The sequence below is a fragment of the Hyalella azteca genome, unplaced genomic scaffold (assembly GCF_000764305.2).
Source record: "Hyalella azteca isolate HAZT.00-mixed unplaced genomic scaffold, Hazt_2.0.2 contig17016, whole genome shotgun sequence".
NCBI lineage: Eukaryota > Metazoa > Arthropoda > Malacostraca > Amphipoda > Hyalellidae > Hyalella > Hyalella azteca.
The window spans coordinates 182,092-206,695 of record NW_025946818.1 but is presented as its reverse complement, the minus strand read 5'-3'; the positions used below and the strand labels follow the sequence as shown (position 1 = coordinate 206,695).

General features: G+C 37.0%; 1 protein-coding gene across 2 annotated transcripts; it reads left to right on the top strand.

Annotated features, from left to right (window-relative positions):
* Positions 1-8,609: 8,609 nt before the first annotated feature.
* Positions 8,610-19,991, top strand: LOC108674876 (cytochrome P450 2L1). Of its 2 annotated transcripts, XM_018162864.2 has the most exons (11): positions 8,610-8,810; positions 9,207-9,306; positions 10,354-10,487; positions 11,903-12,084; positions 12,167-12,203; positions 12,564-12,763; positions 13,615-13,735; positions 15,033-15,207; positions 15,408-15,525; positions 16,044-16,185; positions 18,919-19,991. In XM_018162864.2, the coding sequence occupies exons 1-11, from the start codon at positions 8,717-8,719 to the stop codon at positions 19,110-19,112; spliced, it is 1,497 nt and encodes a 498-aa protein (XP_018018353.1). In that variant the 5' UTR covers positions 8,610-8,716; the 3' UTR covers positions 19,113-19,991. The 2 variants fall into 2 exon arrangements, with proteins under 2 accessions (XP_018018353.1, XP_018018351.1); XM_018162862.2 differs by lacking the exon at positions 12,167-12,203 and having other exon boundaries at positions 11,903-12,121.
* Positions 19,992-24,604: the final 4,613 nt, after the last annotated feature.

Here is a 24,604-nt window from a genome sequence, read left to right as displayed (position 1 = left end):
CCTATAAAATGAGATGCAAAACGCAGAAAACGTAATTTCTTCAATTTTTATGTGAGACGATCCCCGTAATTGCACTTTAGGAAGCCAATATAATTGCAATTAAAGAATTTATGCACTAATTTAAGATTTAAATAAAATAAAAGAATAAAACATTATATATATAGGAGTATAAAACATTATCATTTATGGAGACATAACCAAGAGGGAGGCACGTGTATTACAGCCATTTCACACTATTTAAGCATCGACGGTTCAAACAGCGACAAATTTCTTCTTTAAACTATTATAAATTTACTATTTATACTCAGACAAAACTTACCAGATTTCGCTCCCGTCTCAAGGGCACCATTACCGTCAGCCAGTTCAGCGATTGCGGAGTCGTCATTAGTGAGCTTGCAAATCCAATGTAATGAAAAACCATAAAATCTAGATGCACGGGAAAATAAATTATACTGCTTTCATATTCTTACCTTGATTGCACAATACTTCTTAATGAATTACTTCTTTGATAAGTAATATTTAGGATTCATTCTCATTATACTGGGAATGAATCCTAAACTGTGCGAGTCAAAATAACATTTCTGAGAAATGCTGTTGATGTAGAGATCTGGAGTAACATGAGCACAGAAGCGAGGCAATCAATGAATTTATTTTCAGCCTGTATATATAATAGCTTTAAAATTCAGTCATCTGTGCTTGTTGTCTTTGACCAATAATCAGATGGATCTTATAGGCCGAAAAACTGAAGGCCTCCGAATAATATGCTAGACTAGAAGTTTAACTTTCTATAACCCACTGGGTATAAGACATTGAAATAACGTTGATCAAACGTTATTTGTATAGAATTAATGTCTAAAAAAATATGGCCATGCAAGGGCTATCATTGTTGTGGTTGCGATGTCCCGCAATTTCGACTAGTAATTTATTGTCAGCCAATCCCGTTTCTGTGGAATAAATGTTGTTACTTTATGACGTGAATAATAAGAAATACAATGAAAATTAAATTATATCGTGATTGTTTTACATTGTAGCAAATTATAAACAAACTCTGCATTTATAGTCACTGAAAAACACAAATAGTTTTTGACCGCTTGCACTTCTCCGTGGAAAAAACGTCATTGCTTCGCACCCTCAATGCTCGCTGTATTCGAAGCAGCCACAAAGATGATGGCAAGTGATCCCACTTTTAGGAGTCTCTTAGAGAGATCACGACGAAAAGCTCTCAATCTACGTCGCTGATCCTCTTCCACATGACAGGCAAATAGACGCTTCTATATACCTTCGCCCTGCAGCCGGCAACAACAGCGATTGCAGACCTGGGACTGAATGGAGTGCATCTCAGTCGAGAGCTTCGTGCCACCGAGAAGAGGAAGCTCGGCATGACACGAGTGTTTAATTTCATCGTTGACATCGATGGACCGTATCTGTGCTACAAGTAAGTATCATGCTTGTATTGAATCTGGGATATATGTATTATATGCAGATAATAGAAGTTAGCTTTGCAGCTAGCTACTTATAGTTACTTTAGCGACTTCATATTGAAATAAACAAAAATTTTACAAATTTAGAATCCATATGCTTTTTGTCATTATTCGAGCTCTCCAATGCTCATGGCATAAATCATTTTTGTTCAAGACTGTACGACGATTTGTTATGTCATTCTTAAATTATACGAATACGGTGAGGCTGTCGGTGTTGCAGTATTTAAGGTTCTGTACCTGAATATTACAGTAAAGGTACGAGTGAATTATTGTAAAAGCTTTCATTTAATGTTTATGTTGATTTTTCTATGATCTCTACTGATGTTGGAATACCTAAGTGGATTTTATTCGGATTTACAAAAGCTTCATACGCATACAAACATTGATTTTACGCAACGCTAGATATGATCAATCATTTCAATTTCTTGGTAGCTTTAAATATTACACTTTTATTCAACTACAAATTTATAACTGATGCAATAATATTGGACTTCACGTCTGTGACGTAATAAATATCGATGATGATACCCATTTATGAGTTCATTTACTGGGTCTTGTAACCTTAAATATTTAAAAAGATCTAATTTTAACACCAGCAGTACTGTGCTTTAAAATATAAATTACAATTTTTCATGTTCAAATAAAAAAAATTAAATAAATAAAGAGAAGATAAACCCTTAATGCCGATCACCAGCATTTCGTGAACAATCCGACTAAATTAACCTTTAAAGTGAAGGTTTCGATTTCGGATGAAAGAGCCATTCGACCGTGAAAAATTGTTTGCTCGAGCTGACCCTTATTAGTAGTTTCTCTTAATTCCACTTAATGAATCTTCTGTAATCTGTTACAAGCATAGCGTATAGTGTAATAATTGTATGAATGCGTTGTGATGGCATATTGCGTCCTCATGATTCGCTTCAGAAGCCTGTTTCTTACAGGGATGGAACATTTAATCAAAATTTTTATTGCTCATTTAATTTATATTTTAAATGAACGAGTCGTGAATTTAAAAAATTGAAATTGAAATGTAATAGTACTCATAACAAAAATATAATTAGTACACATCACAATAAACGAAAATGATGATTTGACTAAACTCAGTAAATATATCTAGCGTCAGAATCATGCAAGAAAAATCCTTAAATTCCAGGATAATGTGAATTTCAAATTACATTGAGTAGTAAATAATTAGGCTCATAGTTTTTTTAATGTCGCGGCATTGCTCATTTTCCTTTAATTGGTAGCGAGATGGTCTGTCGGAGACGGCCACGTCCTGTTAACAAAACGCTGATAAAATTAATAGCTAACAAGTCAAATAACTTGTAACTGTGATATCATGACATTTTCGTTTTAAATGTATAAGTATTCTATGGCGAGGAGCAAAAAGACAGAATAATATTATGTTTATTGTTCTAGTGTTACGCGATATTTCACTTCTCTAAGTTCATATGTGATATTTATGAGAAAACGAAAAGGAATCACTTCACTTTTTAGAAAGGTTGTGCTCAATTCGAGTAATCAATAATAAGCGTTGGGCGTAAATTGAAATTCACAGGATTCGTCAGGAGAACTTTCTTAATTTTTCATTGAAAAGTAATAGAAAATTTATATTTCTCCAGAATTTGAGGTAAAGTTTTACCTCTGCAAATTTTTTTCTTTATAAATTGAAAGAAACTTTAATATATCATCGCCTGCCATAAATGGAATTTCACTCTAGTTGCACTAAACAGTGAGGCAATGCAAACAAACTTCGGTTCGTTGCCAAGTATGCAATTTTGAACGTAAACTCGTCAATTTACGGATTCAATCACTTAATTCTGCTCTGACTTTATTGAACTATTTTGCTCGCGTGCAATTAGTGAAATGAATATAACTGTGACTTATAAGTTTGATTACATGGTCCTGTAGTGCAAAGTAAAGTAATCGTAAATGAAGAATATCTTCGCTATTTGAGCACATAAGTATTAATTACGAAAATTTGCTATTGGAACTAATAGCGCATTTCAATTAATTGTGTAGGTATGATAGCTCTATTTGGCGTTCCCCGGCTATGTTACAATTAGTTAAGTGCTTGGTTGTCGCGGTGCAGAGAACACTCATGCAAGAAAATTAAGGAAAGATGCTACGTTTCTTTTATAGGCGATGAAAGAGATGCATGCTTGATGCATGCTATTCATAATATTCATTGTTGTAACTGCATGCTGAGTATGAATACACAATTCTATATGCATTAAAAAATTTTTTTAAAACATTATTGACGGAAAGGTGTGAATTTGTCTATCTATGAACCAGTTACCATCGCTTGATGCTTAAACTGCAGGTAATTTACTCCAGTTGCTTAATAGGAGCCAATCGAAGCTTGGAAGCTAAAAGATCGGCCAAAAAGTAAACACTTTTTGGTTGTTGGGCGTTGATTTACCGGCGTTATGTTTTTAAGTTCGATGGACTGTGTATGTGAATGAAGTTGTACCAATGTTCTGAACTAGTTAATAACGCATGCCAATACAATACTCAAGCGCGTGATCGTTGTAACGTCGATAAGCACGGCATTGAAGAAACCTGGGGAATGTGTGACCAACAAACAACACGTTTGAATTTTTTTCGCAGCATAGACTAGCGCAAAGGTCAGAGTTTGCTCTGATCTTTGCAACAACAGATCAGAGCAAAGTTGCAAAGAGTCAGATCAAAGATCAGAGTTTGATCAGAGTTTGCTCTGATCTAATGAATCTTGTGTACAACTTGTGTGTAAGAATTAAATTTAAATTCAAGTGAATAAAATCCAAAGAAGATTAAACAGACACAGATATGGTCCCTCAGATACAGATTATTAGCTTTTTGATATTTTATCAGCTACATTTCTTTACTCATCATATTATATTCTAGTTCAACCATTTGTCCCGCGAGTCACGATCACAGGGAAGATGATCTTGTTCATGGCGAACGTGGAGAAATTTCGTTAATTATTATTTAGTTGTTAGAAGTGACAGACATAACTTTATTGACAAATATTCCTATTATTCAAGAATCCTGTCATGACTTGCAAAGCCTTTACTCGGGTGCGAAGTTCATATTTTACTTGGGTGCGAAGCAAATAATTAATTAGTCAAATTAATGAGCGATAACTAAAAATTTTTTTATGAGAGGCATAAATGATATAGAAAATGAATAATATCAGTTTAAATTTGCGCTTGGATATTGTGCTCGATGGCACAATAATATTTGTTGTAATAAATAAATAAAAAGTGAAAAATTGCTTAAGGCTTTTTATCCCTTTGAAGGGAAGTAGAAAATCAAACAAAAATAGTCTGAAATGTTTTTCCTTTGAAAATTAAATCTCCCGAGCCAAGGCTGAGGAAGAACTGAGCACCAAAGTAGGAGTTTCGCCTTAGCTTTCAACAACGGAGGTCATCAATCAAATTGCCGACGCGATGGCTCTGAAGAAATCTTTTCGGGCTGGCGCTACAAAATTGCAATTTGTAGCTAAGTTTCATACAAATAAAGTCAGAGTTTTTTTAACTGAATGAGTTTTGGGAAAGCAAGACATGGAGAAAGATAAAAGATAAACATTAACTACTATACAGATGAATTTTAACTTAAATTAGAAATACATCAATTCGTGTACATTGTCATATGGGATGAAATGAATAGAAGATAAAAATAAGAATTTAGAATAATTTACTTATTCATGGACCAAACCTGGATGAACTTTTTCAACCTGTATTGCCGTGGAGAACAATTGTCGAAATATTATGGTAATTTGCGTCCGGTTGACTGATGAACAATTTTCTGTACGATGTCATAGTCATCACAATAGGAGCAACTTAATGAAAAGATATTTCTTCATCACAGATCGAGCTGCTATCAATTCACATTGTTTGCATTATCTGAGAAAAGAGATCTTAACTAAGAAAAAATCTAAGGTGACAATGTAATTGATCGCTTTTCTTTCAAAAAACGCTTCATTTTTTCCAAGTTTCGTTATTTTGACATCGAAATGCACTTGTTCGTGTTGCGCGCTGCTGGTACGAGAACAGCTTGATTTTCTTCAACAATAAGCGATTTTTTTCTGTCTAATTTCAGAAATGGTGAAATGATGTTAGCTTCTCATAATTCATATATCACGAATTTGTAATCCCTTCAAAAAAAGGGTCGGACATGCATTCGCGGATGTGTTCATTTTGTTTTGGTAAAATATGTATGATAAATCATTTAAAATGAAGCTGTTACTATGCTACGACAATAATTTCTCAGCAAATTTGACCATATTAAACTATCATTACACGAATGGTACCATAAAAAATAAATAACAAATTTTTTTACCAATTTAGCTTCACACATCGATAAACATTTTCTATCACGAAGAGATTATTGCTCAACAGCATCACTCTTGTGCTAGTCCCTCAGTGTCTCGTCTCTGATACCTTGAGCTGCGCTAGGGTTGCAGTGAATCATTTCAAGGTCTTTTCTTCAATTTTTTTCCTTTACTTTCAGAGTGGCGCTCCTGCAACAACAAGTGATGGTAAACCCAAAATTGACCAGCGTCCCGTTAAATGAACTTTAAAAAGATTTCCCTTCGCAATTTGTACAGAAAAAATAAAAAAAATTGATCAAGGACATGACGTAAGCGTTATCAAAGGAACGCCACGCGATGACGCCCGAGCGATCGAGAGATTCCCGTCCTCTGAGTCTGAATTCGAAGTGAGTTGGGATTTTTCGTCGTAAATTCAACGTATCTACAAACTAGAATGGAAAAAAGAGTTCAAGCTTTATAATTCTTTCAGAAATTTGAGTACGTTTTGGATTTAGTTTTCAAATAAAAACAATAGGATACGATCAAAGTAAACCAAAGGAGCTAACAAAAAACATCTACCGAGTAAGCAATGCATGAAGAGTACTGATAAGACCAGTATCAAATGCTTATCATGACACTGGTCGAGTCCTTGATTGTAATGGGAAGCTACGTGACTGGCAACTTAGTCATGCTCCGTTCAAGGACAAGATAATCTAAACCCACCCACCGTTGCGTCGTCGGTAACCCACGCAGCGAACGAAGCCTCAGTTTCGCTCGTTTGCTAGTGCATTGCAGGTGCCGAGCCTAGCTGCTCCTGCAACTAACACCGTATAGTTTGTGAATTTCCTGTATAATTTTTTCATTTCCTTAATACTCATGCTCTTGATCAGCATGAGACACTTCTTCTCCTTGAAAAGTGCAATCGAATGGCTAGAAAATTACTTCTAAGACAATTTACCCGCAGTTGACAGTTCCAGTGGTGGAAATTCAATCGTTGACCATATGGTGCATAATGAATCCAATCATGGTGTGATTAATAGCGCGTCTAGCCCACATATTGGTGTTGTTGTTACTGTAAATATTGATGATGCAATTGCACCGGCAATAAATTGTAATTGTTTGCTATCCAAACAAGCGAAGATGGAATAGAACATCCCACTGATGAATTGGATGAAAAAGTTGTAGCTCTTTCCCCAGGCCAATATTTGTATGTATGCGCTGATATGTAAGCTCGAACCCCATAAAGCTTCCAGCAGTGACATAGATTAGTGCATTTCGGAAACACTGCTTTTAAAAGTACACTGATCTTCAAAATCGTCGAAAACGTCTTCATATGAAATTTGGTTTACGTTTGAAACTATTCAAGAGTATCTCAGAGTAATATATTAGTTCTAAATTTATTATCGAGAGCTGTTATTAAATTATGAGTATTCAACCTCAGCTGAAAATATTAAGTATTTATTTAATTAGTTTCATTAAAACGAGAATTCAACTGTACCTTCATTCAAAATATTTCGTTGACCATGCTCGCCATTAAATGAAACATTTTGAGAACATCAGTAGAAAGATCAAATTTAAACGAAAGAGATTAAAACTACCGAAAAAAACTGGCTAAGGAACGTAAAAGGCAATTGATTAACAATTTAAGAAGAGGACAAGAACTATAAGCGTTGTTGAGACCAAGTTTCCGTTCACAAATTTACAACGATTCATAAATCGTTAAGGCAATTGATTAACAATTTGAAGAGGACAAGAACTATAAGCGTTGTTGAGACCAAGTTTCCGTTCACAAATTTACAACGATTCATAAATCGTCAAATCTGACGCATCCTTAACCTTAAATAACTATCAGACACTGGGACGTTCCACTGGGCGGCTGAAAAGCGCGCAACAGAATGGGGAGGGTGGGCCCGCAGAACTCTAGAACGATAACACCTTCCTTGATGTTCGGTCACTCTAAGGGTACGCACACAGTGAAAGCAGGTTTGCCCGCAGGGCAACATGCTCCAACCTGCCACAAGAATGAACATAGGATAATAATGTAAGTGTTCACAGTGAAAACCTGTGCGAATAGGCTTCTTTATTCTATGGTTTCAGGCGCCAGCCTGATCAGGTAGCCAGCACGCTGGCAACCTGCTTTCACTGTGTGCGTACCCTAACGCAGAAGTTACGCGAAGTCAGCCCGACGTACGCTTACGTGCACTGCGCACGAGAGCATTTATAAACAGTAGAGAATGATTCTGGGAAGGGAATAACATCTTAATACCTGAATAAAAAAAACAATTTGGAAATTATTGACTAGAGAAACATCTGAGTCAACATTTTGGAAAATATTGAGGTATAACAAATTCAATTTTATAGGGATTGTTTCAAACCAGTTGGAAAGAGCTAAGTGCGATAACTAGTTTTAATTAGTATTAACAACCTCAGGAATATTTGCATAAGTTAATTGCTGTGGTGTATTCATGTTTGAATCGCATCTAATTCAAAACAAATCAAACATGACCTAAAGAAGCTCGTGACCAACACGTAAATTTTGGTTTGCGTCCATTATATTTAGCAACATTATTGACGAGTAACAACATACTGCTGTCCCTCCCATGCTGGCTTTTGCTTCGATTACCTTTTCAACCACTGAAAAATATACTATGAAGTTGTTGTTTATCGCTTGCAAAGTAATATAATCTAATGGTCGCTATCAGTCTTAAGGAACTGCAAACAAAGGTTCACAGATTTGGGAACGAGCTTCTTTAGCTTGTATTTAATTACTTTAAATTTAATGTGATTCAAGCATTGATACACCGCGGCAATTGAATTCGCTCCACTTCCATGCTAAGTTTCTATGCTTCGTCACCGCAGAGAAGTCAGTTAGTTAACGTCATCATTAAAACAGACTTCAGAAATCACAACACCAATAGTCGCCACGTGTATCCTAATCGACGCGATGGTTTCCGAATGGTTGCTGTTCGTCCTCGCAGCGTTTTTCGTTTACTGGCTCTGGAGCGGCAGCAAGCCGCGCTACCACAACCTGCCACCCGGTTAGCTCAACGATGCTTGAACATTAACAATGCTGTTTTATCAACCTTTCATTTCGTAACACTGACGTGTTGCACAAATTTTGGAGAATTTTGTCTGTTCAGCTGATCACGCATCATTATTGTGTCCAGTATTCGACTAGATTCTACTTACTAAATATCATACTATTAGATCTAGGCTACCTACCATGATATTTAATTTTGAATGCGTATTAATCTGGCCTCTAAATTGCATTTCGGAATCTTGAAATTTGATTTGAATAAATTTTCTTGAATCTTAATGTATGATACTTTTCAATCAATCGTGCTTTTATTCAAGTTTTGGAAAATATATTCAAGGATACAAAATGGATACACATTTTATAAACTAAGCCAAGTGAAATTTAAAATTTTTTGCAGGTCCCAAGGGCTGGCCGCTCATTGGAACGCTTCCCAAGTCCGGCCAGTCTTTTGATGAATTCTTCTCGGAGCTCCAACGTCAATATGGTGACATTTTTATGTACGGAACTTGGTACTTATTAAATATTGACGAAAACATCGGACAGTTAAGATATATATTCTAGTGAGTGGGTACTTTTGCTTTTCTAGTAATTTAATTCACATTTAATTGATCTAAAACTGTTTTGTAATTTGCGTGAAAAAATTTCATTAATTTCTCTAAGAATAACCGAAACGAGAATTGCATAAATTGTTAGCAACAATCGTAAAATATAATCAATTTCTGAATACCCCGCGAATTATTGAATTACAATTCAACAAACTCAGCAACTGTCATTACGTTATCCAATTGCTATCGAGAACATGAATCAGATTAAGCTTAAGTCACATAGAACGTTTTTGTTCAAATCGAATAACTATTATTAAAAAAAGGTAGGGAAAATTCGATTTATGGTATGAATTTCATAGCCGTATATATATTTACTAGTATGGTAACGGCGTCACTGTCAACCCTGGGGCTAAGCTCTATAGGCCAAGAAAAGTGAAAAGAATTGTACGTTTAGTTTGAATGCTAGACTTGGTTTATTGTGTGAATTAAAATATGCTAAGATTAGCTATTGTTCACAGCGATTGCGATGTGAATTTAACATAGCAAGCAATTTTGATTTTTGTAATCAGCGGGCTGCATAGAAAATCGTGTCTATAGAATGCAATTTATTTCACTAGAAACGACGAGTGAATGTCATATCGCGACGATATTGAAACGAAGATAATCTCTCATCGCAATCTCCGACTGACTATTTCTTTATTTCTAAGACTGGATCGGTAACGGGTAATTTTCACCACGCACGAAAAGCAGAATTTTAGCTCATTTTAGCTCAAGCAGCATTGAATTAAAATATATTCGTTAAACCGTTAATATTAAACCAAAACGTTAGTAATTACCGTAACAATTCTAATGTAGCGTGTTATATGACTAAAAATCACAAATGAAATTTATGAACAAGGTAATATTGGAGCTACTTAGGGTACAGTTCTAATATTTCGTTGCATTTCTAGTTAGAATGCAAATCGTTTTTAATTAATAAAGAAGGCTGACGCTGCTCAGGTTGCGCGCGGGTTCCGTCGAGATGTTGGGGCTCACGTCCTACGCCCTCATGAAGGAGGCGTACGCCCTCCCGACACTGCAGGGGAGAAGCCAATCCTACACCACACAAATGTTCACTATGTTCACCAACGCGGGTATGTTAAGTTATACGCTAGCCACTTCTGATGACACAAATGTTCACTATGTTCACCAACTCGATCGGGTATGTAAGTTAGAAGCACGCCACTTCTGATGACCCAAGTGTTCACTATGTTCCCTAACTCGGGTATGTAAGTTAGAAGCACGCCACTTCTGATGACACAAATGTTCACTATGTTCACCAACTCGGGTATGTCAAGTTATACGCACGCCACTTCTGATGACCCAAGTGTTCACTATGTTCACCATTTCGGGTATGTTAAGTTATACGCACGCCACTTCTGATGACACAAATGTTCACTATGATCACCAACGCGGGTATGTCAAGTTATACGCACGCCACTTCTGATGACCCCAATGTTCACATTGTTCACCAACTCGGGTATGTTAAGCACGCCACTTGTGACGACCCAAGTGTTCACTATGTTCACCAACTCGGGTATGTTTTTTATAATTGCACCAGCCTCTTTATAATTTGCTATCAATACAACGTATCAACCTTTATCTTTGAAATGAACTTGCCATAATGTGGGAAGCGTTTGAATGAGCTTAAGTGCATTCACTAGAATACTTTAGGGATTAGAATTAGAATTCATTTGAATACTTTAGCATACTGTCGCTGAATTGTGCTGAATGGTTCTTAAACTAAGATATATATGCTTATTTCTTGGAATGGTTCATGAATGAACCATAACTATGAAATCTAGCTCTTTGTTCATTGCAATTTCAAAGCAAATCATTAAGTAACGTATTCAAGCAAACCGATACTTACTACAGAGTAAGACATTTTTAGAACGTCTGCATTCCTTTTCATGTAAAAAAATTAACCAAACAAGCTCTAGGTTATTTTCCTGTCTTGTTGACAAGATTAATTAGAAAAAAATTTTGAGTAGCTAATATAAGAAGTCATGTGAAGGACTCGGATGTTGATGGAGAGCTAAATTCTTTCTGCTCCGCTACTCACTTATCGATCAGTCAACGGGCATAACAATTTAGAGGTTGTTTACTACAACACTTGAGCTTTTCACAAACAAGTCTATTTGAAATAACAACGATCTTGGGTGAATTGCTTATGAAAGGGTATAATTAATATCGTTATTGTAAAATTTATTGCCAAATGTCATTCCAATAAAACATTCGTATATATTTATTTTCGTTTCCTTTGCAAAGTTTAGAATCCGATTAGGATTTAACTCTTAAGTACTGCAAGTTCATACGTGTACTAATAGGTACTGGCAGAGTAGCAGATAGGGAATCCTTCACAATGAATTACAAAGATGTAAAACTATGATCACGCAGGTAATTCTTTCAGGAAATCCGTAATTTAGAGCAATATTAGCGAATATGGACTTGTGTAGTAGGGGATCACATGTTCTGTATGCGGAGGAACTAATTATACTCCAATGTGAAGGGCTTGTGTTCTCTACGGGCAAGACGTGGGTGAACGGCCGCCGCTTCGCCCTGAAGCACCTCAAGGACCTCGGCATGGGCAGGTCCTCCATGCAGACGATCATCCAAGAGGAGGCCGAGGTGCTCATCCAAGACTTCGCTAAGAGCTTGGGCAAGCCAATGCAAGTCGCTTACAACGTTAATGTCGCCATCCTCAACGTCATCTGGCGACTAGTGGCGGGTACGTTTATTAGATGTAGGCTTGCAAGTCGCTTACAACGTTAATGTCGCCATCCTCAACGTCATCTGGCGACTAGTGGCGGGTACGTTTATTAGATGTATAGCCAGGCATGTCGCTTACATCGCTTGTCTGTTGTACAGTTAAGAAGGCAATGCAACAAATGTTTCTTTCGAAGCGCAATCCAATTTTTCTGCCAAACAATTGTTGTGAATATGCGAGTTAGATAGCGCAAATAACTTATTTTTTTCTTGCTTATTTTCGTTTCCGATTTTACGAAAGTACATACAATGTTTTATATATATCAATCTTTATAAATAATTGTGTATAAATATATATCTATAATAACTATCAATCATGTTTCATCTATATTTATTTATGCACTCATATTTTTAAACGCAAGGATTTTTGTGTTTTTGTATCCATTTTTAACCTGTCAACGCAGACGAAAGGTTCGATGTCACCAACGAGGAGATGCAAGCGCTGACCCGCAGAATAGAAGACAACCTCACGCTAATCTTGGGCCCGATGTCGTTGCTGGACTGGTTTCCGTGGCTGAATTATCTGCCTGGATTTGTGAAGGATACATTTTTCGAGACAAAACTCGGTAGAGAAAACATGGAGGCTCTGACAACCTATCTTAAGGTATGTATTTTTAATAAAACTAAAATCGATGTAGGGGCTTTGACACAGCTAAACAAACGATCGTCGTGACAGCCAATGTCAATTACATCATCAAAAAGTAATACTAAGAATAATCTGGAAAATACCGCAAGCGAAATATAGAAACTCTATAGGCCGAACATAATTCGGGGCAGCCTTAAATTTAACTAACTCTGCGGTCACATTAGATGCTCGCTAACCGCTCAAGCCTCTAAATTACAGGCAAAAAATAGGACCCGAACCAGACGCTGATAAATAATAAATTACAGGCAGAAAATAGGACCCTAACCAGACGCTGATAAATAATAAATTACAGGCAAAAAATAGGACCCTAACCAGACGCTGATAAATAATAAATTACAGGCAGAAAATAGGACCCTAACCAGAAGCTGATAAATTGATCTCGGACCACTAGGTTCAAAGTCATGGTATGAATTATCATTTATAGCGATTAATGCAGACCAAAATAAAAAAAATAAAATGATCTTCCATTCTACCCAGCGTAGTCATGGGACAGGGAAGGTATTTGGAGCATACGTTTCGTATGCAAACCCAAAATCCAGTACTGACAATTATCTTTCTGGTAGAGGTCGCATTTTCTGAAACTGTAAAAGTTACTTAGAAGCGAATGTTAATTTTTAGAATAAAATATTTTTATTATTTGCCTGAAACACTAGCATCTCACATGATTATTTAATAATTTTAAGTGACATGAACAATATAATATCATATTATATATAATATTATGAGTATCTTAATATATTATATGAAGATATAATACTTTAATAATATTATATACTAATATTATAAGATAATATCCTCCGGACTATCAGAAAGTGATTGCCAAGCACCAAGCGACGTTAGACAAAGATAACATCAGAGATTACATCGACCGCTATCTCGTCGAGATGGAAAACCAGAAGAATGATCCCGACTCAACCTTCAGAGCGGACTGTAAGTGTATAAGCCATCTAATTTTTTTGTTTGAAAAAGTTTATTTAATATTAATGAATGAAGCCCGTACGACATGTAAAAAAATGACAACTTGTGCAAAATAAGTTGTTTTAGCCAGTTCAAGGGCCATACTTTCAAAACTCGCTAAGTGAACGTAAGTACTTACGCTCTATTTTCTTGTTTATGATTGGTGGATTTGGCTTAAAAGACCGTCAATGATTGGCTGATGAACTTACGATCTCTTAACTTTTTTTGGAAGTATAGTCCCAGGGCAATATGTAAAGAAATGCAGGTATTTTCACCACTAATGCTCTATGACTCAAAAATTTTGCAAGCCTTTCGATGAAATTAATGTAAAAACATCATTTACTCGAACCGCATAACATCACTTACTGCTTTAAAATTTGTAAGAAAAAACATCAGAGTTAAAGGTGCGTTATCATAGAATTTTTTAGTGTGCTGTGTTAGTGAATAATTTTATAATATTCATGAAGTAATTTTACTTCGAGTAAAACTCATGCATTCTATATTGTGCATAACTCGTGGATTTATTTTCGACCATCATGACTCAGCAATCTTAATGAAAATTGTACATCATTTTTCAAAAAAAATTGTCTCCTTGATATTTGATTACCAACATTTTTTCTAGACGCCTATTCTACGTAAATAATATATTAGAAACTTACCCCTGTGATCGAATTGGCTTCAATATGTTCAATGACATCATTCTTAGCTGAAACATCTATATTTCAGTGATATTCATTAGCGATATTCTAACCTAATACTGCTAAATTTTAGTCGTGTTCTATAGCGACATTCTTACCTTACCTAGTACTGCTATATTTCAATCGTGATGGCAACTTTCCAACCTAATGCAGCCGTATTTAAGTGATGCTATACAGCAACATTCTAACCTAGTACTGCTATATTTCAGTGATGTTCTATAGCAGCTTTGTTACCTAATACTGTTATATTTCACTTATTTTCTGCATCAACATTCGCAGCTGATGCTGCTACATTAAAATGATGTTTTATAGCAACATTCTAACCAAATATTTTGATATTTCGGTCATGATCCTTAGAAAAACACTCAGCTGATGCCGCTGTATTTCAGTCATGTTTCATAGATACATTCTCAACTGGTTTGCTAAATTTCAGCCATTATCTATATCAACATTCCTACCTTACCTTGTGCTGCTTTATTTCACACATGAAAGCAACATTCTTACCTAAACTAATACTACTACACTTCAGTCGAGATAGAAACATTCTAACTTCAAAATATAATATATTTCAGTGATAGATCTGACTATTTCAATTCTGGACTTGTTCGCTGCGGGATCCGAGACAACTTCCTCTACCATCCGCTGGTTTATCCTCTACATGGCGGTATATCCTGAAGTGCAGCGCAAGGTGCAGGAGCACATTGACCAAGTCGTTCCCGAAGATCGACTCCCAACCCTGCAAGACGAGTAAGAATTAAAAAAAATACGTTAAAAGAAATTGGCACATCGATTACCTAGCATTAAGAATCCTGGTTTTCTTTCCGGAGCTGTGTTGCACGATGAGTCCATTGGAATAAGTTTCACTTTTTCGATCTGATTCAAAATTTCACTTCAAAAGACACGTAGCTCCCTAATGCATTCATAATTTTGGTTTGTTTGCCCCTCAGACTGCCGTACCTTGAAGCAGTCATTGCGGAAGTGAACCGCTGCATTTCGTTGGCTCCCATCATAGTGCCTCACGTTGCTACTGAGACCACCCAGCTGGCCGGCTATACTATACCTAAGGTAGAGCAGACCACTCATGTTGCTATTGAGACCACCCAGCTGGCCGGCTATACTATCCCTAAGGTAGGGCAGACAACTCATGTTGCTACTGAGACCACACAGCTGGCCAACTATACTATCCCCAAGGTAGGTCAGACCACTCATGTTGCTACTGAGACCACCCAGCTGGCCGGCTATACTATCCCTAAGGTAGGGCAGACCATATTTAGAATATTACATTCAATTTTTAAAACTGAAACGCATAATTTATAACCGGAATTAGCGCCTCATTCTGCAAGACAGTTGAATTTCGATGGCACCTGAGTTAAGCAGTAGTCTTCAATAGTGAAAAATAAACAGACTTCCATGGCAGCAGAAGTAACAGTTATATTCATAATAAATGCCAAAAACAACCAACTGATACAGATGTCGTATGAAGATAATTACGACATCATTTTCGAAGTAACAAAATCTTCTAAATTTTGCCAGTACCATCACAACGTAAATTATTCTAAAATAGCAAAGTCCCTCTTGAACAGGGCACGATGATCATGGGCAGCATCAAAGCTTCGCACATGGACCCTAATCTCTTCGAGGAACCTGAGGTCTTCCGCCCTGAACGCTTCTTGGACAGCGAAGGCAAATTCTTCTCCCGTGAAGGATACATGCCGTTTGGAATAGGTGAGCGACACGTTAGTTATGTTTATAGTTTTAGCTCACATTAATCTATTTTGTTAATAGAGGAACCTTGATAATCTACCTACCACAGTGAACCTTGATAATCTAAGCTATTGCACGTAGGAGCGGCGAAGATTTGTCTCAAAATGTTCTTGATTTGAAAATGGCATTTGATTCTCATTGGAAAGTTTGATTGTTTGTAGTTTCGACTGAGTATTTAATCGTTATTCTTTGTAGATCTATATAATGGTTCTGCTGAGGCCACCCTAAATGAGCAAAGCTTTATAGTAATGAATGGTTAGGTGAGAATAAATTATTATAAAGGTCACGATCATGTGGTGCGAGTGCACAGAAGTTTATCCTGGTAAGGATTATACCAACTCTACGAAAATAAATCAAGCAAGAAAGAAAGATTTGGAGCATAAACAAGAATACTTACACTAGCATTAGAAATTGTTAGCATGCCGGTACACCGAGAACATTCGTTGCAGGGGAACTACCTCTTTATCACTGTATCTCGATATGGCCGTGGAAAGGTTCCAGTGCAGATAAAACACTGAGTATTCACACTGTATTTTGTAAATCACATCTGTACAATTGCGTTGTGCCGTGCAACAATCCTTCCCAGCTCGTAACTAAAACATGAACGAATAAAATCCTGAAAGCTTACGAACCTAAATTGCGTAACGGAAAAGACTAAAATAATGAAAATCGAAAAATTGTTGCTAAGAAATATGAATACATTTATACTACTCCCTAACATCATAAACTCAAAAGTACTCTCATATAAACTATAACTAACCTAACACAGATCATATTGACGGATAAGGTGGATACGAGGTCAGGTGAATTCATTGAACTTGAGGGGAGCGTCATGGTCCGAAAAAAGAAATTTTTTTATTTACGGACGGATCACTCCGAAATTTAATCCACGTATGTAAAACGAAATTCTAAGACTTTTTTGTTCGTGTGAATTTTTCGAAAAAAAGAAAAGAAAACGTAAAATTCTTAGAGAAAGGGGGTACTATAAAATCCATCTCATCCTATGATTTTCACGCTACAACAGCGAGACACATATCATTCGATGTGTAAAAGCCATATCTACAAATTTGCGCAGGCGATTTTTGAAATTCCCATTTTTGTGGGTGTGGGAGCATTTTTTGTAAGTTTCTCGGAAATTTTTCGATTTTACCCCCTCCCCAACCCCCCTTTTTAAAAAATAAAATCCAAACTATAACGAAATTAGAAAAATGCCTGCGCAAATTTGTAGATTTTTTTGTGTAAATCGAATGGTATATGTCTCATTGCTGTAGCTACAAAAATCTAGGGGAAGATAGGTTTGCAGTGAGAGCGTTTGGAGGTTTTCAGGACAGCCGAAGAACCCCCTCTGACGTCGCGTGCGCTATACAAATATATTTCTATTAGCCAAGATACTCAAGTTTCGTGTTAGTTCACTCTGAGGCGACGGCATTATATAAACTATAACTAACCTAACACAGATCATATTGACGGATAAGGTGGATACGAGGTTAGGTGTATTCATTGAACTTGAGGGGAGCGTCATGGTACGAAAAAAGATTTTTTTTATTTACGGACGGATCACTGCGAAATTTAATCCACGTATGTAAAACAAAATTCTAAGACTATTTTGTTCGTGTGAATTTTTCGAAAAAAATGAAAGAAAACGTAAAATTCTTAGAGAAAGGGGGTACTATAAAATCCATCTCATCCTAGGATTTTCACGCTACAACAGCGAGACACATATCATTCGATGCGTAAAAGCCATATCTACAAATTTGCGCAGGCGATTTTTGAACTTCCCATTTTTGTGGGTGTGGGAGCATTTTTTGTAAGTTCTCGGAAATTTTTCGATTTTACCCCCATCCCCAACCCCCCTTTTTAAAAAATAAAATCCAAACTATAACGAAATTAGAAAAATGCCTGCGCAAATTTGTAGATCTTTTTTTGCAAATCGAATGGTATATGTCTCATTGCTGTAGCTACAAAAATCTAGGGGAAGATAGGTTTGCAGTGAGAGCGTTTGGAGGTTTTCAGGACAGCCGAAGAACCCCCTCTGATCGACGTCGCGTGCGCTATACAAATATATTTCTATTAGCCAAGATACTCAAGTTTCGTGTTAGTTCACTCTGAGGCGACGGCATATACACCCTCCCCATGATAGCTCGGGTATAACTGAAGCCCTAGGCTGAAAGAGCACACTAATATGTGCCGGGCTCAAATTTCCTTAGGCAGGTATTTGTTAATGGGTTCACGCAGGGTAACTCTTTCGCGATCTGCCGTGAACGCATAAATCGACGTACAGAGATGGTTTTGGTACCGTTAGACGAGGCAGAATGTAAGCTTTAAGATGAACATAAAAAGCGGAGAAGCAAAAATTTTCTATTTTGGACCAAGACGCTCCCCTTAATAAAGCAAAAAATACCATTACAAAGTAATTCGAATGAAGTCCGAAAATCATTGGACTTTAAATATATTGCTAAAGGAATTAAGTTCCGCAAAAAATTATATGGGTTAGGGTTGTAACCCTTATTGCTCATCTGTATTTCACTCCAATTTACTTGAAGCGTTTCGCCATTACTGTTTGAGCAAATTTTTGATATCTTTTTAAAATACTTTGAGAGATTCATACTCCTGACGTTTCCCTCGTCCTAGTTTATACATTAGAATTTTAATTAGAAATATGTAACTTTACGCAGTATTTTCCTCATCATTCAGGGCGTCGGCAGTGCCTCGGAGAATCTCTAGCTCGCATGGAGCTCTTCGTAGTCGCTTCTTCTGTACTGAAGACCTTCACGATCTCGGCCCCTGAAGGAGTTACCCTCAACACTAAACACGAAGAACCTAACCGCAAACTGGCGGTGCTCAACTTCGCCAAGCCCTACGAGGTTGTTATGAACAAACGCGTTTGAATTCATGATCACTCAAAAGACATCGTTTATGTTTGAAAAATTCAGCCAAAATCATAGAAATACATGACTCATAATACATAATTTCTTTAAAGATTGATAGACTTTCAACTTTATTCTCTCTCTCTCTCTCTATGAGTGGAGTTTGGAAAAATAATAGTCTTCAAATAGACTCGGCTCTACCACACCCTGATGACAGGATGGTAGAGGTTCAGGTTCCCCTCAGGAGATCCAAGTTTACTGCTCGAAAAGTACATTCCACTATAAGAACTTTCTGAATAATTACATTGGAATTTATCCAATTATTTGGACCATTATTTTAAATGTAGGAACCAAATTATATATGTTGTACGGCCTACTGTATTAAAAAATATCAATATTTTTCTCGTTATCCGATATATGCATTGTCTTATTCAAGATGCATTATATAAATAAAATATAATCAAGAATACTTTTCATTTCGGGTCTTATAATCGTTAGCGTTACATCCAACGCTAACAGACCATGTCTATAAGGCACCTCATGACACAGATTTATAAACCATTAATTTAGACCATTTTAGCCCAGGTCATTGCTTTTGTGCACTCACGCAATACAGAAAACAAGATAAGGAGCATTCACGAAGAGTACTGACGATTCTTCTGATTACTAAAAAAGCGATTCCAGGTAAAAAAAACTGGCCCGTACGACAATCAAGTTCGAATATGCAGTTAATCAGCGTTAGTTCAGACTCCTGCGCATTATTGTCTTTGCTCAGCCATATTAAGACATAACTTAGGTTCATCAAGTAACTTCCGGAAAAAACATTCTGTACTTGATAATTTTTCTTTACATAACTATCCGCAAATGCAACACTGATGTAATAAAAATTCCCCAATTTGTCAGTCCTATCATTCTCTCACATCAACATTGTTTAAACTCAGGAATCTTAGGCCTTAAATAATTTGTTATTATTAAATATCCCACCGTTTTCCGAAAAAATGTTATATTCACTAATCGTTTCATGGTTACCAGATATCATAAATCAAATTTACCGCAATTTATTTGGCTATATATTCTGCGAGTACTTGCAGGGATTAAATTTACATTCATTATAGTGGAACAGTTAATTACTGGAGAGCTTTTTATTTACGTAATCTGTTTCAATGGGGAATATCGAAAATTGACGGGCATTTGATACCAATATAAAAAATTAGTATTTGTGGAGATATTATTATAAAATTCAGCAATTTATTCATTATTTCATGATTTTATTAAAACGATGCTTCCAGATTATCATGCATAAAAAGAGGTAGACAAATATTCACACACACAATAATTGCAAAATATTTTCCAACGTATCGAGAATGTAGACTTCAAAAATTTGCAAAAGCATTATGTGCAGCATCATCAATCAATTGCAAGGATTCAATAGAACTCTTGAAGATTCAAACAGAATATGACTTCAATTCGCCCCAATCTTATTATAATGATTTCACTGTACACTCTTCGTTGTACATGGTTTTATGATTGTCATCAGAAGGAAGAACTTTTATGTGTTTTTCGTCATCCTCAGACTTACCTGACGCCAACGTTGGAATGATCAAGTTTGGATGTAAAATAAAAGTTGCTTATGCACATTCAATATTATATAACGTATTATATAACGTTGTATATAATATAAATATATTATATACAACTGTCAACAAATGAACTTCAGACTTTAACTATACACGCAGCATGAGGAAGCATATTATTTATGCAGCGAACTCGTAACATATGTTATTGTAAGGTAATAAAGGTATGTGTTAACACCCTAGCCTATTCCTCATCATATATTTACACGCTGCTATGTTGACATAAACTGAGCTGTTTCTACACTCCATTTCAATATGGGATATAGATATATCTACACGCCTCGTCGGCATCATAGAACTATGTCTCACCCTCACAAACGCGCTATGTCTCACCCTCACAAACGCGCTATGTCTCACCCTCACATACGCGCTATGTCTCACCCTCACAAACGCTGCAAAACCAATATCAATTAAACTCCGTTAAGGAATTTGCCAAGTTAGGCTTACCTTGCCTGTCCCTGAGAGTCCTTGAGCATGACTTCTAGCAGTGAATATTACCTATAGTGTGAATACACGTCAGTTCCTATATGATGCGGCAACTTTGCTACAAAAATAAGGAAAAGAAATTATTGTATACAAAAAATTTGCTAAGGAAAGGAATTGTATACAAAATGATGTTTGATTATAACTTTTTCAGATTCCAATTCCATTTCACCCATTCAATAGTGAAAGAGAGATTGTAGTAAATTTCCGTATCAAACTATTTAAGTTGTAATCTGCAGTGTTCTGGAAAAAACACAATGAAGCTTGATATATAAAGATTTATGTAATATATGAAGACATGGTGCCATGGATAATGTCATAGGAAACTCAAATAGAGAAGAAAATCAAGTAGTTTAAAGCATTTCAAACCCATTTATTACTTTTATCTCTTTTACAAGAAAATCACATTTTTACACTCAGAGATAATTTTTTCAAAATTTATTGCTTTTCGTACTTTCGAAAGATTTCGAATTTAATCTTCGCAATACAAATAATTTATTTTTAGCGCATTTTCTAATTTATGGAAAAATGCACTATTGTACTCGCCATTTCCTTCCGTCCGCCTGTCTGTCTGTCTGTCCATCCGTGACTTCCCGTTTTCGTCGACGAGAAAATGCTCTCTCTGTCCTGTCACTCACTGCAGTGGGTACTGAGCTATATTTTTTGGCAACTAGCACTGGCCTGGATCCTGATTGTAGCATGAATAAATGAAAAAAGTCGATGTTTTACTTACATAAGCTGACAACTTATTCATTATACACTGAATGCATTAGATTAAGTGAACACTTAATGATTACTTACTGAATGGATCAAGTGAACGCTTACTGATCACTTATTGGATGGATCAAGTGAACGCTTACTGATTACTTACTGAATGCTTCAAGTGAACGCTTGCTGATTACTTACTGAATGCTTCAAGTGAACGCTTGCTGATTACTTACTGAATGCTTCAAGAGAACGCTTACTGAGAACTTACTGAAGGCATCAGCTGAATGAATACAAACTACGTACTAAAAGCCACTGCTGAATGCTTACTCATTGCTCACTTGAAGCAACAGCTGAATACTTAATAATTACGTACTGAAAGCTTCAGCGTGCTGCTCTGTGCTGTCAATGCAGCGTCAGGCAGCAGGGCCGGAGCAGTGCTGGAAGTCAGCTTTAGATGAAGTGGCAGAGTTAATTAGTCAGCAGCAGTTTTGCTGCCTGTGTTAAGTAGTTGCACGGGCATCAACCTCCCACCAATCTCTTTACGCAGACTTTTAGCCAGCACAGCAGTCTAGCAAAGAAACAAACCCTTGATTAATGTAGAAGAAATACATTTTATACCTCCTGAGCTACTTGATCAATCTCTTGAAAAAGAGTTCAGGGAGATGATAGGGGCGAGAAGAGAGAGTGAATCTTCTAAGTCTGCTTGAAAATGCACCCATGAGCGTCTAATTCCCCCGTTAAAGACGATCGGCGCGGGGATGGGGGGTTCATTTTCGCCTGTTTCTGTTGCTGTTGTAATGAATCATTTGTAAGTAGATTTTTTATAATGAGTTTGGACCATAAAATTCATTAATTTACTTTGGTTTCTGCGACCTATGAGCATTAGTAGGATTTTCAGAAAAGGTACGATCTATTTAACAGCGACCTATTCAAACAAAAAGCGACCTATTTATATAAAAAATTTATTAAAAAGCCAAATCTTATATGCATCTTTTATTTCTGGAAATTTCCTTTTTTGGGATTCTTTCCTTCGTAAAGCTCGTCGCTCTTTAATAATTTCACAAATCGTTTGTGTTTCCCTCTATTATAGGCAGGAAATTTTGCGCGAAAGTTTTCCCGAGGCAATTTTTGCAGCCAAAAGTTGTTTAACCTTCTTAGTTTTTGCAGCAGAAACTCACGGTGGAGAAAAATCGACTGCTGGCAGCGAGTCTCTTATTAAATGTATGAGCTTTGAAAATTTCCGAGGCTGGGAACGATATATCTTTAAAATGACACAATTTATTTTTTATCAAATCACAAGATATATTATTGGATTGAGTATCAGAATTTCATTTATGATTCAGGTTATCTCTTTCGTATACTTATTTAATAATAATGCAGCAGAGACCATGCATATTAACTAAGCTCTGTGTACGCAAATCGAAGATTCATAGAAAAGAGTTTGGATAAAATCCGATTAAATGATTGGGTCTTATGCTAAGAGCATTCAAAGAGATCCAACATTAACGTTTCAAATATGATTATTGGGAAATTCATTTATGTGTATTCTCATTGAGCAGCTTCTATTTCTGCAAGTGTAAACATCAACCTCATAAAAAGTCCTCATTTTATTAGCAAATTCCTCTGTTTAATATTAATCCAAATAATATAAACCTCGGGAACTTTTATAATATAAGTTTGTCATAAGTGTTCAAAGTAATTCACTGCTACATTACGACAATATTAAAGCGGCACTAGAGACTAAGCCATTAATGCGCGTTTAATAAGCGAGGTCACGGAGCTGAGATTGCGGGTCGCGGTGTCCATTTGCATTGCATCTTCGGCCGAGCATTGCCGGCCGGCAGCAGCTGAGCCGCACAGCGCCGGCCGGCAGCAGCGGAGCCGAACATTGCCGGCCGGCAGCAGCTGAGCCGAACAGCGCCGGCCGGCAGCAGCGGAGCCGAACATTGCCGGCCGGCAGCAGCTGAGCCGAACAGCGCCGGCCGGCAGCAGCGGAGCCGAACATTGCCGGCCGGCAGCAGCTGAGCCGAACAGCGCCGGTCGGCAGCAGCTGAGCCGAACATTGCCGGTCGGCAGCAGCTGAGCCGAACATTGCCGGCTGGCAGCAGCTGAGCCGAACAGCGCCGGTCGGCAGCAGCTGAGCCGAACAGCGCCGGTCGGCAGCAGCTGAGCCGAACAGCGCNCTTTCACGTCGCTGTCATGATGGGCACTGAGAGGTTTGGCTTCAGCTCGCAGTTTTAGTAGTCACGCCCCGTAATTAGCTGTCTCTTATACACATCTAGATGTGTATAAGAGACAGGTTTTAGGGATAGATGGCCGGTTATAGTTTCACGGCTCCATCCTGCTAAAGCGCGACCAGCCCGGCTAAACCCGGCGCCGGTCTCGGCTCAAAATTTTAACTGGGTCTCGCAGGTTCGCGACAGTGGCAGACGGATTCGTCTGCTTAGCCGTTCAGCAGACGAACTAACGCATCTGCACGTGAACCAACTAAATTCGCATTTATTTTAACCTTTTTCCGCAAATTGTGTATTGCCTCAAAATCAACCAAGAATGTGCCCTTATAAATGCTTTTTTTAGTATATTAGTATAGGATGGCTAAATTTGTTCATTTAAGTAGGTTTCATTGGAGACCAGAGAATTCGTTTTATTTACAATTTTCTTATTAGATTTTTCACTAGATCGAACAAC